The sequence below is a fragment of the Etheostoma cragini genome, chromosome 8 (assembly GCF_013103735.1).
Source record: "Etheostoma cragini isolate CJK2018 chromosome 8, CSU_Ecrag_1.0, whole genome shotgun sequence".
Classification (NCBI taxonomy): Eukaryota; Metazoa; Chordata; class Actinopteri; order Perciformes; family Percidae; genus Etheostoma; species Etheostoma cragini.
Window position 1 is genome coordinate 5,327,660 of NC_048414.1, and position 19,655 is coordinate 5,347,314.

The 19,655-nt window shown below is 38.4% G+C and overlaps 1 protein-coding gene across 3 annotated transcripts in view; it reads right to left on the reverse strand.

Moving 5' to 3' along the window:
• Nucleotides 1-19,655, reverse strand: part of map1ab (microtubule-associated protein 1Ab) — a 70,072-nt gene that overhangs the window by 18,008 nt on the left and 32,409 nt on the right. For all 3 annotated transcript variants that reach the window (XM_034879527.1, XM_034879526.1, XM_034879528.1), the window contains 2 exons: nt 1,424-1,506; nt 299-436 (listed from right to left, as the gene is read on the reverse strand). In XM_034879527.1, coding sequence (XP_034735418.1) covers nt 299-436; nt 1,424-1,506 — 221 coding nt within the window. The remainder of the gene's footprint in view (nt 1-298; nt 437-1,423; nt 1,507-19,655) is intronic.

Here is a 19,655-nt window from a genome sequence, read left to right on the forward strand (position 1 = left end):
TAATATGTATTTTTAGAAGAAAATCAATTTAACTGGAAGGTGAAAAAATTGATGCCTGAAAACTCCCCTTTATGCCAATGTTTGTTTAAAAACCTAATTTCTGCAAACATTGAGTTCTCTGTGGATTTCTGGCCACATTAGGTTACTTTGTCTACAGCGCCAATAAATACACTCCTTTAATGTATTAAAGCATGAACAGTACCTTTACGTTCATATTCAACAATTTTAAAACAATTAAAACCATTCATATATGTACATTATACATTTTTCATTGGATTGTTGCTAATTGTTGACTCACCCCAGGATCAGCAAATACACGTGAAAAGGTTTTGTAGGTGAAAACCTCAGTTTGAAGAAGAAGGCCACCGTGATCTGAGCTTTGTCCACTCAATACCAGAAGCTTGTGTCCTGCTGAGTCTGTGACGAGAGACTGGATCTGGAGGACACACACACACACACACACACACACACACACACACACACACACACACACACACACACACACACACACACAGAGACAGAGGACTGTTAAAGGTGAGACAACATTGCCAAGATGAAAAGAGAAATGCCTGTGTCACTGACAAAATATGCACTATAATTATTTAAGTTTCAAGGTTATTAAGATTTGGCAGTTAGTTCTCTTAAAACGGAAAAATCTAACTTTATTCATCTTTATCTTTATCTTGAACTAACTAATAGGTTTGTACTAACTAATAGCACCAGTTTAAAACTGTCGGGGACCAAAAGCAGGATTTGCATGCCTGGCCAGATTTATAAACTTGTTTTCTTTGATAAGATACAGTAGAGAGTTAAATTGTATTGTGCCTATTTTAGACTGTATTTATTCTAGCAAAGATACGTATAACAAAACAGGAATATAAATGCATACTCCAAAGCAAGCCATACATATTATTTTTGACTGGGCTCATATAAGTTTGTCACAGTTATACTGTTTACTGCATTCATGTATGCAGTATGCTGTTGATAAGTGCAAACAAAATGCAATACAGAAATGGTAATGATACTTTAGAAACAGTGTATCTTTTACATCCTTCGTCCACAAGAGAGCACTGACAACTTTATTTTTTATCTGTAAAATGTTCAATCCATAGCCATACTTCTCAAACTTATTAATGTTTATGTTAGAAAATAAAAAGATTTTAACTCTCAAATATTGATATTAGTTGCAAAATTCAAGGATTGTTTGGATTATAAAAAAAACTACTGTTTTGGTATCATTAGCAATATTATTATATTCACAATGGTATTCAACACCGTCAAACAATGCCCAGGTTTACAAAGAATAGATGAGCAAATGTTCAAGTCAGAAAGAGAGGACCCTTTTTTTTAAATACGCCACACCATTTTTATGTAAGTGTACAATACCAGCAGGGTAGTGTACCTCAGAATATGTTGACATTACCTCTGATACAACGGTTTCTCCTGAAGGGTTGACGAGGACTACAGTCTCTAGGACATCACTTCTGTGGTGTAAAGTTCTTTGTCCTGAAGGAGAAGATGGAAATCATTATGTTGTTGAATAAAGCATTTAAGCCTAAGATTCCCGTCTGTCCTGAAGACATCCAGCTGGACGACGTCCAGACCTGATCAGAAAACCCTCTCAGTTAGGGAGATATACTGTACTGCGTGTTGAATCGTATGTGGGACAACCACTGGTTGGCACTTGTGTATCAACGCAAGAACAAAAGTTAGAATAGAAAATGGGTCACTAATGTCTGTTGGATGAATATTAAAATACTTAAAAAATCTATGAGGACAACCCACACTCATGGAGTCCAATATTGTGTAAGACATTAGACCTAATTTTATGTTTTTCTAGACCCAGACAGAAACATATGCCACTTGCAATTTAGTCCTGGTTGAAAAGGAGTCTGATTTCAAAACTGCAATACAAAAATGTAAATGATTAGGGGATTAAAAACACTAATGCATGGAAATCCACACACAAAAACAAAGAAAATATCACAAAATCGTTTCAGTACATGTCCCCTTCATCCTGATGCATATTCATCACAATTATACATCCGCTGTACTTAATTCCACTCAGTGTTTAAGCTTTTTTAATTCCCCTTTGTTTTAGCACAGATGCAGGCGCTTATCTTAGAGAGGTCTAATAATAGGGAGATCTCAGTGACTACACCATCCCCCGGGATCTTTGATGCATCCCCTGAGCTTAAGGTGCTTCGCCATCTTTTAAGGATCGGCACTGTCAACATGTGTGATCCATAAAAACCCTCTAAAGTGGGCGCTTAGGTAGCTCACCTGGTAGAGCAGGCGCTCATGTAAAGAGGTTAACTACTCGACACAGCGGCCACAGGTTTGGCTCTGCCCTGCAGCCCTTTTCCGCATGTCGTTCCCTTCTCTCTCCTCTATCATATATAAATAAATGCCCAAAAATAATCTTTAAGAAGAAAGAAAAATATGCTTTTAAGTAAATCATTCTCAGCTTTAGTTACTGTGATGTAAAAAAGGATTGAGTCATTATGAAATGATGAAGTATGATTATCAAGAGTTTGAATGCAATTGATAAGAAAAGTAATTTCATAAATTTGAAAGGCAAGTATTCTTCAACTTCTGTCTCAAGAAGGAAAGCAGCACAGCATTAAAAGTCTAGACCATCTGTGAGTCAGACCAGGAAGCACTCAATAAGTAGCTGTAATTTTCCAGATGATAATCAGCCATGTTATCGGCTTTCAGCAGATATTTTATGCTTTTAAATTTGTCATTGAACTAAATGGCATTAACATTATAACATTCATGAAAAAACACGGGCTAAATTGAATCATTTAACATTCAACTTCATTTTCCTCTTATCTAGCAAAAAGCATTTTCATATGAGCAAACGACAGGAGGTTTTTCTCCTCTCCCTAAATTCAGATCCTGAAAAAGTTTAGTTGGCTGTTCTAGTGGCTCTTTTTTGGCAACTTATCGGGCCTTTAGCAGAAGTTGCTTATCAACAACAGTGGTTTAATGTGAATAAATACAAATTTAAAGAAAAAGCTAATTGATGTATTAATCTTAAGCTTATTATTATTTTATTGTACCTGTCTTTTCTCAGGTCTACCCAGAAAAGCTATAGCTTGTTCAAAATACAGTTGCCAAACTTTTAACTGTAGAAAAAAAAAGCGGGATTTGTGCCCCAACCCACGCTGACTGCTCTGTGAGGCTGTATTAAGGCACATTGGAGCTTTAAGCTAAATGCTAACATCACCATGCTACCATGCTGATGTTTAGCAGGTACACGGTATATGATAACGTTTAAACATTTAAATTGCCTCGCCTTTGATTTTCTTATTATCGATTCATACTATTGCTTTAACTTTGTGCTTACTTTCTAAATAGTTCTTATCTTATCCTGTTTAATTTCTTCCCTGCAACCTGTGAAGGACCTCGAACTGCCACTGTGTATGACAGGTGCTACACTATACAAATAAAATGCCTTTGGCTTGTGGGTTGGAGCAGTGGCTGAATAGACCATCAGAAGAGTGCCACAGTAAATCAGAAAAAGAAGGTCAGAGATAACACTATTGCTACAGAAAAAAAAAAAAAAAGAATCCTGCTTGATTGTTAATCCTGATTTGAAATGACTAAGGAGAGAAAGTAAAATACGACCAAAATGATTAGAATAAAGTAAAATATCTAACCCCACAATACACAGCCACCCACCAAAAACCAGGTTCTGTTGTTTTTCCTCACCACTGTCGCACCAAATCCACACTCTTGGAGGAACCGTCGGGCCTCTGTAAATCCTAGAGTGTGGTCTAGACGTACTCTATCTGTAAAGTGTGCGTCTGTTATGATTTGACACTTGGGCCACCCAACCTCAATTTTCTTAACAATTATCTGAATGATAAATGTTATGAGTAAAATTGAAGTGAATTATCAAAAAAACAAAAATAACATTCAGAGAGCATCACTGAAGCAAACTAGAGGATGTGGCTCCCTCTGTTGATGTTACCATAGCAACACACTAATAGCCATATGTTTTCCCCCTGCAGACACACTACAGTTACAATAACTTATACAAGATAGAAAACAATGTTTTTTTTTTTTTACTCAGCTGACCCCAGCATGGAACGGGCAAGGATGTTGATGGACAGAGAACGATGATACCCGTCACTGATCAAATAGAAAGAAACTTGCTGGTGCAGCAATCAGGAGGAGTTTGAACACTTCAGCAGATTTGCCCACAGACACGTCCGGTTTCACAGCACGATGACTAAGCTGCGAGGGTGAGTGATGAATTGCAATTTCTTTTAGATTTGATACTTCTAACGCTGACAAGAGCAACACACAACAACTGAGGCTACCTTGTCGATACAGACATTAGAGACGAGACGTCAGCTTTAAGGTATTCATTTGTACATCCACGTTCAGAAGTAAGAATCCCAGGGAGACAGAGCGTCCCTTTGACCTCCTGATGTGCTTTCCATGGGTGAATCATGGGGAAAGTGACTGCATTAGCTGCCGTTGATGGCGGCCCTGCAGGGTGACGGCTCGCTGACACTGCGGACTGGTACAACGTGATACTAATACAACAAAGGCACTCTAAGTCAGGCTGAAATGCTGCTGTTTCCCCTCTGGGAAGCTGAGAGGACTGTCACACCCACTGCCTACTGGAGCTCTCTCAGATCTGGTTCATTTTCACTGAGACAAAAAAATAAAGCTGAGACTGATGGTACAAGGTTTGCCCCACCAGAAATGACATTTAATCTTAACATTAATTAGTTAGTGTGACATGATCCACAACCTCCTTGGAGGCGTATCTGCTTTGACCTGCGCTTCTAATAAAGACCTACTTATTGCTGCTGCAGAGACAGACCGGTGTCCCTGAGAGTGTTGAGTCTGTAGGCCTACTGAGAGACAACAGGACGTGTAAATAAGAAGTCAACAGAGGATTTTAGATTTAGCAAAAGTAAAGGGTTTGTCATCCCTCCTTTACTAAAAAGTAGAAATTAAATGTTTATATTGTTATTTTGTTTTTATCAGTTGTAGTTTTTCTGGAGGACTATGTTGTGTACTATTAAAAAAGAGCTGGGTCATTGTCAGATGTGGTGTGGTGTTTTATCACCGCCTGTATTTGTGTTAATTACTGCAATATTAACCTTTACATATATTATGTCATTATAAGTTTTAATTGATTTATGCAGTGAAACCTTCTGTTTAGAATCATTTTGTTGTTGTAGTACATGACTTTGTGCAATGACAATACATTTGAATCTAGTTTGATCGTCATACTTGAAGCACTAAATCTCCACCATCTCCTGAGGGAAACGTGTTGCTCTGAAGCTGCTAAATGCTCCACAACGTTCACCAGCAAGTCTCTAACTTTGTCTGATTGTCATTTGGTGGTGGGCAGATGGCATACAGTGGGTTTATCAGAGTTTTGTTGCTGAAAACAGCTGCCTGCTGCAGCTGGAAATGAGTTTGATGACAGTGGTGAGAATGAATAGAATTTGTAGGCTGTAAAACCAAAACCAAATGTTAAAATGCTGGCGCAGGGGAACAGAGGGACCCCTTACACAAAACACTTAATAATTCAAAATACTTCTTAACACATACAGCTGGAATGAATCCATGGTATCTACATTTCCCCTTTAAATGTCTTCTTAAGTTGATTGACGGAGGGAAAACAACATTTTGAACAACCAATTTCTATTATACTGTATAATCATTATTTACATTTTATTTTCAGCCTTAACAATTTCAAATTTGAAACTAAATATGTACTTTTTTTATTTGAAGAAAAATGATCTTCAAACTAAGTTATTTCTGAGATAAATTCCATGCTTCTTTGTATAACTACTTCATTCAACAACCTACGTATATATCTACATATCAATAGCAATATGACAGCGCCATTAGTGTGGCACTGACAAATGTCACATTTTAGCTTTGGTTTCTTACATGCAAAAAAACAATGTGCACAGCCTAAAGAAAGCTGTCAAATGGGGAAGACTGATGGATTTTTTTGTTGACTTAAGTCTAGTTGGGAATCGACTTATCTTTGCTGTGCGTCAGACTCGCCTTGATTAAACACATCTCCACCTCCTACACTGTCCCCACATCACCATGTCAGCCTTTAGATATCTGTATCCTGAAGGCTGGAATCCATGGAGAAAAACTACTTAAAGCTATTACATTCACATTTATACAAAAAATCTGAGTAGAGCTCATTTTAAACTATTGATAATACTAGTTGCAGGCATATTTTAAGGAAGGTATTTGTTTGTCTACTGCAGCAGAACAGTGATATTACTCTAATAACAGTCAAAGTCACCGCTGGGCAACATAAAGAAACCTGACTGGTATTCATGAAAAACATCCATCATCATTTCAGTCTTTTAACCCTTTGCTCTGTAAATTGTAATAAATAACGAGGCTTTTACTGAAAAATTACAATTCAATGATGTGAGTGAGCCTTGAGGGCGGCATTTCATCCACTGAGATACAAACAGTTAGAAGCTAAACCCTCCACAAACAGGCCGGCATCTGTTCCTCAGCTTGAAAAGTGTTTGTTTAAACAGTCCTTTTGAAGAGTGCAATGTTCAGCCAAGTTGTCTTCATCCATTTATCCCTGTGGCGTTCCATCACTGGCATCCTAGACATCCTCCTTAATAAAGTGACTTTCAGCTTAAGGCATTGGAGAATGAGAATGTTCACGCTGACTAATCATTTCTACTCGCACCATTTTAAAATACCTCTCATTTCTACACAGTGTTTACAGGCTCCCTGCATCCTTTGTCAGCTGAATCCATCTTAAAAACTCTTAGTTGTTTCCTACTACATCAGTTGGTTCTCTAGCCTGTTGTTTTCAACATCCGAGCCGTGCACGTCATTAACACGTCATTGTGACACATTTCTGCAGTTCACTCAGTCCACAGCTAATGACATGGCAACTCACTTTGGGATTACAAAGAAAACTCCTTCTGCGACGAGATACTTCATTTGTGAAATGTTAGTGTTATTGAGGTTTTAAATCCAGAGCGTCTTTGCTTTAAAAAGCGTCATGCTTTAAGAGGGCTAAAAATAGAACAGAAAACACATTTCCCAACTAAGGAATAAGGAGTCAATTCTTCTAATAACCATTTTTCCAGGGTGTAGCCAGTTTTAATGGGGCTTGAAACCCAATCAATGGTGAAACAGTGATAGCTATAATAGCTATAATAAGGTTTTTTACTTTAAATAAACACAAACAACAAACAAATACATTTTCGAGAAGGACTGCTTAAATTGTGTAATTAAACTTTGATTACATTTTGACCAAGATATGTACAGTGAGTAAAGTTGATTTTGGGGAAATTGTTGTCTGTAAATAATAGAGTGTGGTCTAGACCTACTCTATCTGTAAAGTGTCCTGAGATAACTTATGTTATAATTTGACACTATAAATATGTTGAATTGAACAGGACATCTTACAGTTGTAGAAAAAAGTGTAAAAAAGTGTTATCTGGAGGATGATATTTATTGGTAACACCATTTCTAATTTGCCTCTAAAATATCTATGCTCATTTCTCAGTATTTGTTATTGCTTGTCAGCAAACATATAATATGAGCCTCGTAGATGTAGTGCTTTGGATCTAATAGTTGTGTTTTCAAGAAAAGTCAATAGACCTTTTAATGTATCAGAGTTTTTGTATTATGTATTTTTCATAAATTCCATGAAAAAAAACTCAAAATGGTTTGGAGCTATCTCTGTATACGGCACATATTCTATATATTCTAAAAACTGTGAATTTTCATTGTTATATTTGCACATTCTGCACAAAATCGTTAATTTTCTTTTTGAAAGTTATATTTTAACTTTTTGTTATAGTATTTTTTTCTACAATTGTTACCAAATTTGGGCCTTATTTGATTGCAATATTTCTGTTCTATTTTTATGTTGACTGTTGCAGTACTCTGTTTTCCTTTGACTTAAACTTGAACTGTTTCTATAGCCTGATTCAAATAAGTCTTAATAAATTCCAACAGTCCAAAGAAACACTTCGTAATCTATGTGTGTTAACTGACACATCTGTATGATCCATTTTCCTATAACTTGTGGTAGAGTAGAGACTGCATGTCATCTGCCCCATCTTAAGTCAGTTGACTTAAGGATCCTGGAAGTGAACTCTTCACTCTCTCTGTCTTTCCACGACTCCGTTTTATACCTGCGATGCACTGAGGAAGGAAGGTCAATTGTCAAACAGAACTCATTGTTTCTACTCATTCCGGCTCTTCCTCAGCTGACCTGCTTGATATAAATATCCACGTCTGAACTCCCAAAACGGGAACACTCTGTTTAAAGGCAACTAAAACGGAGCACTGATGGACCGAGGCCCAGCCACTGCACTGCTCCAGATAGCATGCTCCACATTTACAGTGGTAAGTGGGATGGTGAGAGGGTTCAAGGAACATGCTAGGGAGAAAGACTAATACAGTTTAATATGCAGTATTTAACTGCAGTTAATGTTCAGTTTAACAAGTTGTAATATTCAAAGTGAAAACCAAACTTTGAATTTAAACTCACAACCAATGTTGCAACAGCAACAGATCATTGATTTTAAAGCTTAGTTTCAGTACCAAGGACAGCTCCTCTTTCAACTGTAAAACTCATAATTGTGATATAATGTCAGATACACCGCCAACATCCTGTTCTAAATATAAAACCAATGAGCTTCATGGTGAATAGTATTATGCTATGAAAGCCATCCATGTCAGCACACACGTCCAAACAAAGTCAAGGCATTTAATGTTGGTAAAATGCAAATTTCTAGCATCGGCCACTGCAGAGAAAAGGTAAAATGTTACAGCTAATATGATTAGTTGATTAGTGGAAAAAGGGGGTTGAAATACTTTGCTTAGCCACCTTTTCCCCCAAGGGGACACACTGCCTCTGGATATAAGACAAAAAGCACATGTTATTGAAATGGCCTTAACCGCTGGCAGTAAATATATCGCAATCACACAGAAGAATGATGACTCACTTTCCACTTTTACGAGGTTCAAAGATATAGCCTTGTATATGATATGGTATATCATATATAAGGCCATATGTGTGTGTGTGTATATATATATATATATATATATATATATATATATATATATATATATATATATATATATATATATATATATATAGATAGATAATCTGTATGTATGTATCATTATTTTTTACAAATTTATTTTAATATATTTTATCATTTTATTTATCATTTAATGCAAAAATCTGCATGGTAGTTCTCACAATTTCTCAACTCTAAAATAAAAAAATTTGGGTCTAAGGATGCCAGTTTAGACTCAACTAACTTTGAGATTATTTTTTAATTTTTTTTAGAATACAACTAATGAATTAAGCAAAAAAATGCTGTTTGGAAAAGTGTATATAAAAAAGAAAATTAATAATAACAATTATAATCCAAGTGAAAAAAACAAATAAAACTCAAGCTACAAGTAGCAAGGGTTGAGCATCAGACACACTCAGCTGGACCCCTCTAGCAAGAGTTTTCACATCACAAGGATTTAACGCTTACCACAAAACATTTCACACCTTAAGATCTCTGCTGGTACACCCTAAAGACAAGACAACACCTTAAGGAAGTGGAATGGTGTGGAGAACACTACTGTATGTAAGGAGTCATAGGACGGCCAGAGAAGCATGAAGGAGGGCGTTCAGAACCTTCATCAGAGACAATCCATGAACAGGTTTATCTAGCAGGACCGTCCCTGAAACATCCTTCACATCCAGACAAGTCCGCTGCATTTGTTGATCTAAAACGTCAGATGTGATTTCAAGCTCTGAAAGCTGGTGAGTGAACCTTTGAGCTAAAATGATTTTGTTTAACATCTTTTGTTTGTTTATTTCTTTAGATTTACGGAAATGAAATTAAAAGAATTCTTATTTGCAGCCCTATCAAATAATCCTTGCTGTTACTCTGGCCTTGTTTTCTGTTAAACTTGAAACAAGTAATGAGCGAGGTAATGAAGGTGAACTGATGCCTTCATATAGCATACACGTCAGATCAACAGAGGTTGATGGAAGCTGACATCAATAAGTTATTACCCTGTGCTTTATCTCGTTTACCTAATGTGAGCTCATTCCTAGTTCTTTCAGTCTTTCAGAGAACTATTGTCTGAGCCTAGAGACAAAGTGGTGTGAAGTGGGTTGGAAAATTAAAGTAGCCGGTACCGACCAGATTGTCTCCAACCTCATCTTCACACACCAGTAAAGCCATATATCAAATCTTTATTTGTTTTTGTCTAAAAGTGTCAAGTCATTGCTAAGTCACTGCTGACGTCTGCATGACAGACCAATAAAATACAGGTCCTGTTATTCTAAAATATGTCAGATCATCCCAATATTTTTACTGGTGTAAACAGTTATTATATTAAGTTGTGCAGAAATAAAATCTGAAAGGTATACTGATTAATTAGCATGCTCTTATGTAGTAATATTTAGTTGTCTGTCCTAACTATAACTACCTCAGTCCCTATAATCTACCCTCGACAGTTGTAGATTACATAACTTCTTATGCCGTAATGATTTAATCCAGCCCAAGTGACCTCCAGAACACAAACCTGCTCCTTGAACCTAAATCACTGTCATTAGTTCACAACAGCAACAGGAAGCCAGAGTCTTAGTTCCTGATACTAATCCTGGTCCTGTGATTTGGCAGCACTGAATGTTTGGGCTGCAAAGACAGCTAAAGCCTTTATGCCAGTTATAGTTAGCTAATAGTGTATCTCTCTCTCTCTCTATCTCTCTCTCTCTCTTTCTAGGAAAAGAGAAAACAATACATCTGTATCCAGTATCTATTCTAATTAATAAGAAGTGTCCAAAACATGTTCATTGAGACCTTAAGGTTTATTGTTTGCTTGATTGGATACCCATTAGCTTCTGCCAAAGAAGTTGTTAATCTTCATAGAATAGTCCACAATAAAACATTAATACTACAATAAAAGACACAGCTATCAGAAATATAAAGAAATGGTTCAAATATTATAAACACAAAAAGGCAAAGAATGTGTCAAATAAGCACAGACAAATAACAAATAATAATAAGACAACATCAGATAGAAAGACACGTATATTCAGTCTGCTTAGTCTGCATTTCTTTTTTAAAAGTGTAAGCACTTTTTGGTTCTCTGATATTTTTGAGCAACTTGTTCCATTCTACAGAAGCCCGGTGCGTAACTGTATGTCTAAAGAAGTTAGTCTTGGCTCTTGAGATAACTAATTGTCGTTTATCCACATATGGAGTGGGATATGTTTGTGTCAGAGGTACTCAACACAACAGATTAACTTAACTTTGATGAATGATGCACAGTGGCATCTTGTAGAGTCAAGTGCAATGTTGGTTTAATGAGATATCCAAACCTCTGCAAAACCTTCAAATATCCCCACAGGGATCAGTTAGAGTGTATCATATCTCAAAAAAGAAAAAGAATACTTCAGTCCCTCTGGTCTCAGATTAAATACAGAGTTTTCGCAAAGCTAATCTCGGCAAATTGTTGCTGATAAATGATCTATTATTAATGTACTTGGCCCGCATTGTGGTAACTGTAATATAACTGGCTTGCTTGGGGTGTGTATGAGTCAAACAGCAAGCCATGAATCTGTTGTAAATTACACCTTAAAAACAACCACTTTGAAAGTAAGACACATCTGAAAATGTAAACCTGCAAATAAGGTTTAACTGTTATTGCTGCAAGGACACTGTAAAGGATCTCTCCAAGGGAGTGATAAGACTGATCAAACTCTTCTTTCATTTATTAAAATATTTATTAAAACCTACAATTAAAGCAATATGTGTGCTCAAGCTTTCAAGCAATTCACCCTAAAAAAATGGGTCTAGTTTAGTTTAATTAGTCATATTTATATGTACTTCTGAAATTCAAAATTCAAAAGCTGCAATAAGAGAGACAAAAACAAATTTGTGTATGATGATGTTACAATTGAGATGTTGATGTTCCAATAATGCATGAAATGATTTGGTTGAAATGTTTGTTCTCCCAACTTCAAAATGGTTGCTCTTAAATAGCTCCGACTCACTACTAGCATATGAGTCATTACCGTCTGAATAAGGAAATAAAGAGAAAGAGGAAAGCCAACTGACTAAGAAGTGCTTAACTAACTTCTCCAGTGTTTTCAGTAGAACTTATTTCACCTGATTTAACTCAGGGCTGAAGCATTAGCTCACTATCATCATGTCTGACACATATAAAGAGAGGAATCAATAAGAAGAGGAGGAGACGATAGAGGACAAGGATGTGTCGATAAATTTGTATTTCAGTATGCATGTATTTTGATGCAGCAAGTTCAACTTCTATTACATCAGCCATTCCAATCTGCCCCTATTTGTCCGCTCCTTTAAGGGCCTCTGAGCTGGGCCTCAAGTATATCATTCAGTCTTTGTTGCTGCAGACTGCCATGGTGATGACCTACAACTCACTCTCACACACACACACACACACACACACACACAAACACACACACACACACACACACACACAGTCATGTGAACACTAATGTCCGATACCAATAGTTTTGTACTGACGTTGAAGATTTTAACCCTTTATGTGACTATTTTCTAAAACAGATATATTGGTTGGGAGTATGCCTAACCAGTCTACATGTGTTTTGTGGATCTGGAGAGGGCGCATGAACGGGGAAATACTGTGGGAGGTGTTGCGGGAGTTTGGGGTGAGGGGGTCTCTACTCAGGGCCATCCAATCTCTGTATGTCCAAAGCGAGAGCTGTGTCCAGGTTCTCGGCAGTAAGTCGGACTTGTTTCAGGTAAGGTTTGGCCTCCGCCAGGGCTGCGCATTGTCATCAATCCTGTTTGTAGTATTTATGGACGACAGGATATTGAGGCGTAGCCGGGGATGAGGGGGTTGCAGTTTGGTGGGCTGGGGATCTCATCGCTGCTTTTTGCAGACAATGTGGTCCTAATGGCATCATTGGCCTGTGACCTTCAGCACTCACCGGATCAGTTCGCAGCCGAGTGTGAAGCGGCTGGGATGAGGATCAGCACCTCTAAATCTGAAGCCATGGTTCTCAGCAGGAAACCGATAGACTCCCTTCTTCAGGTAGGGAATAGGTTCCTACCCCAAGTGAAGTAGATTAAATACCTGTTCTTTTTTGCGGGTGAGGGGACAATGGAGTGTGAGATTGGTCAAAGAATCGGCGAAGCAGGTGCGGTATTACATTCAATTTATCTCCAGCTCTCCATCTACCGGCCGGTTTTTATTCCTACCCTCTGCTATGGTCATGAAGGCTGGGTCATGACAGAAAGAACAAGATCCAGGGTACAAGCGGCCGCAATGGGTTTCCTTAGGATGGTGGCTGGCGTCTCCCTTAGAGATAGGGTGAGAAGCTCAGTCATCCGAGAGGAGCTGGGAGTAGAGCCGCTGCTCCTTTGAGTCGAAAGGAGCCAGTTGAGGTGGTGGATCTGGTAAGGATGCCTCCTGGGCGCCCCCCTAGGGAGGTGTTCCAGGCACGTCCAGCTGGGAGGACGCCTCATGGAAGACCAGGACTAGATGGAGGGATTATATCTCCAACCTGCCCTAAGAGCACCTCGGCATCCCCCAGTCGGAGCTGGTTAATATGGCTTGGGAAAGGGAAGTTTGGGGTCCCCAGCTGGAACTGCTGCCCCCGCGACCCAATACCGAATAAGTGAATGAAGATGGATGGATGGATATATTGGCTGTTATTGGCTTGATGCCAAGATATATAAATAAATAAAATGTCAGTACAGAAATAGATATGTTTGAGGTCGTTTAAAACACGTTGTCTCCATTACATAATTCCTCTCCCAGAGTGAACTGACAAGTTTATTTTTACTATAAAATGTCCCACTTTGTGTACATCATGGTCATGGTTTTTAAGCAACCACATTAGTGTTTTCTTAACAAAAAAACAATGTTTAAGTACAAAAATGAATACTGACTGATATGATTAAATTAAATGAAAATCTAATCTATCTAAATATCAGCTTTAAAAACCATGGTCATACTTTTCTAATTGCATAACAACACAACTCTATTCTATTTATTGAGGAAAACCCATTGAAATGGCATTTATACCTTCACAGAAAACAAAAAACTCTCAAACAATAATTGAATGTGAGATAAAAATATTGACTACAGTGTAACTAGAAATGAAAAACATGACCAATTACAATGTAAAAACTATGTTCACTTTGTTGAAAGACCTTCATAAAAAACTGTATAAGAACAGTGGAGAGCAAATCGGAGTGACCGACCACCCTGAGAGTAAGGAGAAGCATGAAAATGCAAGAGCTGCTGCTAAAAAAGGGCAGCAGGAGGATATTGGCAAAGTGTCAACGTCTTTTAGAGTCCGGTCCACAGAGTGCCAACCATGACATCACTGCTGCCCCCTGTGCTCCATTCCCACTGTCTTAAGACCTAAAGTGGCACTGAAAGCAGTCTAAATACACACACACACCCACACCCACACCCACACACATACAAACACACACACACACACACACACACACACACGAACACACTCTAAAGTACAGTATGCTGTTGAAACATTTTCTGTATTTGTCTAGCCTGTGCTGATGTCCTGTACAAATGTTTCTGTCCTCATGTGCCAAAACTGTTTTGTTGTTTTAATTGTCTGAATCTGTCTAGTCTATGTTGATGCTGTAACCACATTCAATGTTTCTGCAGAACAGGAACCTGCTGGAAACCAGTTTGAAAACTGAGTCAGGCCCGTTTATGTTGTAATTTAATGTTACTTTTACCTTTCCTGTATAATAAATGAAATGAATGAATCACACTAAAATGTGTCAGTACATTTTTTTCAGGCCGCCACAAGCATTTGCCCTCCCTGTCCAACAGTATAAATACCCCTAGTAATGCGCCTTTTTTGTTCAGGCTGTATCTAGAACAAGAACTCACATTCAGACTTGTCTACGTTATTTGTCCAAAATTAGAGTGTGGCGCAGTGTGTATGTTGCTGCGTTAAATGATGGACCTCACAGAGAGACACTTATATTATTGTATTATCAAGTCAAGTGTATCCCAATTTTATGCGTTCCTAGACTATGTGTATTGTTTGTAATTGCTTGTCACTTGACTTTGTCAATTTCTAAATATACACAAAAAAAACTGATCACAAAAAAACGTAACCTTTAAAACTAAAAGTAAAACTACGCTGACCTGTGTTGTCTTGCTGTAAAGTGATGAAAAACTTTCCCATGTAGCGTGGTGGTGCTCGTCTACTATAAACCACAACCAAGACTAAGACCCACTACACAGCAGTGTGTAAACTTGTAAACTCACAATTTTCTCACACACACTTACATCTTTTCTTTTTTAAAGGACATGCCTCACTGAGGTCTTGCAGTGCCAAGAGAGAGCCATGGTGATTATAAAGTGGTTGTCAACAATATGTTGACAAGCAGGGACATCTCATTCATCATGGTGACCGGCACAAGATAGGGTCTCTGGGTCAAAGACATGCAAGCAAGGGGATAGACAGTTTGGAAAAATAAGTCGCTATGACCTTCCTGTGACACAATGACAAGATATTCAATACCTCAAGGTGGGAAAACCCAAATCAATAGAAAGGGGAGAGAAGAAGCTTTCCCTCCTCTGCCAGAGAAGACAAAGCTCGAGGATGAAATAATGGCAATGAAGATGAATGAAGGAATGGTGAAAACAAATGCCAATCCAGAAGTCACAGGTTGTTAAATTGGCTGCATGCAGACTGCTATTTGTTTGGAGCTTTTTCTGCAGCGGCTCCTGGGTGAGAGGCATTGGACCTCAGGGATTTACTCTCAATTTAAGGTGGCTTTAAAATTGCCAGCGTGCCGGTTCAAGTAACTGGCTGGTTGCTTGGTAATAACAGCTTATCAGAAACAACGGCCTCATAGATACGTGGCTTTGCTGATCCAGTCTAACATTATACAGAAGCTTCTCTATTTGAATGGTGATACTGTGATTATAGCACTGTAGCTTGCAGTAGAGGCTGTCAGAGAAGCACAAGCCAATGTAGATCCAAATCTATGACTAGTTGAGCTCAAAAGGAAACTTGAGCACACAGATTCAACTTTCACAATTATGTATTGGATGCATTCAATTCAAAGTAATAAAGCAGAGAAAAAAGCTGCGTGTTCCAGTTCCTTTCTGGGCTTAGCTACTAGATCTGGATCAACGTTCACACAGGCTTATTTCAGGACTATCCAGCTTGGCATAGTGGATGTTTTTCAATCAGCTGTTCTGTTTGCAGGTTTAGAAGTCTGCAGAAGGATTTGAAGATTAGAATTGCAAAATGAGGTTTTTAATAGTTGAAAACTGTATCCCTTATTTAGACAAAACCCCACTAATAAAGACGTCTAAAGGCCTAAGCTACTCTAAGACTTTTGTGTAAAAAGTCTGTCTCAGCTTTGTTACTGCACAAAACAATCCAGGGAAGTTATTTCACATTACAACAGGGCTACGTGAAGGACAGGTTACCATGGACACGGTCTCCTCATTAGTTATTGTCTCTCTCCTCATTTGCATCTCTTGGTTGCACAGCACATTCAAACCTGCTATGTTCAACAGGATGAAGGTCCTCAGGTTAAGCTTCATGATATTTTACACACGGGCCGTGTTTTATCTAATGAGTACTCGCTGCACGTCATTTCAAGCCCAGCAACTCCATAAGTTGCGATGAATGATTTACATTTTTGGGTGACCTCACTTCCCTTCAGCTTGCATCATGCACCATAATCCTAACCCATTTCTCTACCTTTACTGTACCAGAATACCTTTCAACAACCTCCAGGAAAGACTATACACATTTTAGCTCTACAGTGATAACAATATGCCTTGTTGTTAGACCTACCATTACATTCAGGTCTAAAGAGGGACAAAACCTTGCTTAGGTTTTACATTCCCACGAAGGTATAACATTTATTTTCTAGCATTCAAAAACAGAAAACTAGAAACCACAATGGAAAAACATGAACAGCAGAGTGCTCCAGAAAGAAGCCCTTGCTCTTTAATTGAGAAGGGCAGAGACCCACAATATTACTGATGTTTTTATTGAAAGATAATTGTTTGGGCATTTTAGGCTTTTATTTATATCAGACAACTAAGACTTGAAGGGAAGAGACAGAGGGAATGACATGCAGCAATGGGCCGCAAGTCAGAGTCAAACCTGTGGCCTCTGCGTTGAGGAGTAAACCAGCTGAGCTATCCAGGCGCCCTAATGCTGATGTTAAAGGAAAACTCAACTTGGGTTTCATACTCCTTACGATGAAGACCAAGTTAGCCTGAACAATGCTGATACTGTAAGTTAACTTTAAGTCTGGACTATTTTGATGAAATATTATCTCCAAGTCTGAACATTGATGCTAAACTTTTGAGTTTTTAGACCTTGAGTTGGGATTTTTGTCTTACTGCTATTTCTAAAGGTCAAGAATGATCACTGATGCTTGGTGTGGCCATCAGTTATGACAACACCAAAGAAATCGCTGAGATCTGAAAACATGGTGACATTGCTGCAATCAACCCAGACAGGGTAAGAAACTATCAGATGGTAGACCACTAAACCTTTTTATGAGTTAGGAAATGTCAGAAAATCTGGAAAAAACTGGAAACTGTGCTCACGCTAAAATACATCAAGTGCAGTGACTACAACTTGAACAAGGACAACAGTTTGGGTTAATATTTTGCCATTTAATGGCCAAAACTACAAAACATAAAATCCAAATTGTAATAAATCAAATTGATCCGGCCATTGTCAAAGTAACACCATACTGTCTAACTTTGGTCACTCAGACAAAAACATAATGGAGACCCAAATGCAGCATGTGTTGCAAATACCTAACAAGAGAAGCAAAGATCCGCATTCACATTGCCTATACGTTGATTGGCTTGCTGAGGTCTATCCCTTCAGAGTCTGGGTGTGTCAGGCACCTTGGATACACAGTTGCACCGCTATCTGTCAGGGGACTTGAGGCTGTGGTCCTCTGGGAACAACTCCTGATGGAGGGATCAATGTTTACTGCTACTCTTCCCCTTTGAGGGTGGAGTGGAACAATGGCAGGCACTGAGGCAGCACCTCCGCACTCCAAGCCCAATATGGCTGCCATCAGCATGAATTGCCTGACTGCAGTGTGACTACTCTCTCTTTGTCCTGTCTTGTGTGTCTATGTCTGTCTGTCTGTGTTAATCATTGTCCTTCTGCCTTTGTTCATTATGTTTGCTAGGCAGTTGATTTGTACTGTGGTTAGTCCTTTTTTCAATTTCTTTTCCCCATTTTGACTCTAACTCTGTGTTCTTTCCCTCTTTTTCTTACTTTGTCATTCAGACTCTTCGATCTTTGCAGCTTTCACTAAGTCTTCTCGCTCTCCATTCCAAAAAAAGCTGCATAATGATGTTCCTTACACTCTGTTCTTACATCTATCCTCCTGTTTCTATTTCTGCTCCATAACCCAGGGGAGTAGAAGGACAAAGAGATTTAAGCAAAACATTTGTTTTTTAACCCTGCGTGTCCATGTTTCTGATCTACTGGCTAGTGGCTGTTTGTTTAAGAACCCAAAGAACTGGGATTATATCCATAAAAAAGGAACCCAAATTTCAGCAGGGGGTATTTGAAGAACGGAGGTTGGGGCAAAGGAGTTCGTCGCATTGGTCTGCATTAAGAGTCGAAACAGTCTTTTACATAAGTATAACACAAACATGGCATGGCTATTTTCTGCATACATGTACATTCTCTCTCGCTTTCTCTTTCTCTCTCTCTCTCTAACTCACACACACGCACACACACACACTCACACACACACTCACACACACACACAGAGGCAGCAGGGAGAGCTTGCTAAAGCAGCAGAGTAAACAGGGAGGTGTGAAACACTGCAAAGACTTCTCCCTGCTGCATTCTCCGAGCCAGAACCTCCCCTCTTTTCTCTCCATTATTATCGACGAGTCCTGAGACTCGGCTCAGTAGCCTTTCTCTTTGTACTCCTCCTCTGTTCTGTTGAATGGAGGGAAGCCAAAATAATCTACAGACATTTAAATTTCACGTCGCGGTGATTGTGATTTGTACCTGCTGGATATTTATGCAACTAGCACTTCTTTATTGTATATAAATTTCGCGGGGAGACAGGATTAACTATGTTGTGACAAATTACAAAAACAATCAAGATGTTGTTGCTTAGACAAAGGTACACCTTGCAAGGGTTTGACCAATGAGGCTCTATGAGAGTCAGTACAAATATTCATGAATGAGAGCCAGTGTTTTGTAATGATGTTCTGCATGTTAATGATCATTTTCATGCCCCCCAAAATACTAGTGCAGTACTCAGTCTTTTGTCTGACACAGCAGTTAAAAAAGGAACGCTGAAACTGTCCTTTAGAAGCTAAAATATTACAGTCAGGTCATCTATTCCTGAAGGTGGGGTGACCCAGTAGGGGAAGGTCTAAAAAGCACTAATATATATATAACAAATGTTTTTTTTAAACCCTGAATTTTAACAAAAAATATGAATAAACATATGTAGCTAGCTAGTGAATGATCAGGGATTTATGTACTGCTGTCACACTCTAAAAAACAGTTCTGAGTTAAAGCACTTGATTATGTTGAATTTCATGTTCATAATTGTTTTTGATTTGATGGTTTTTCCCAAGTT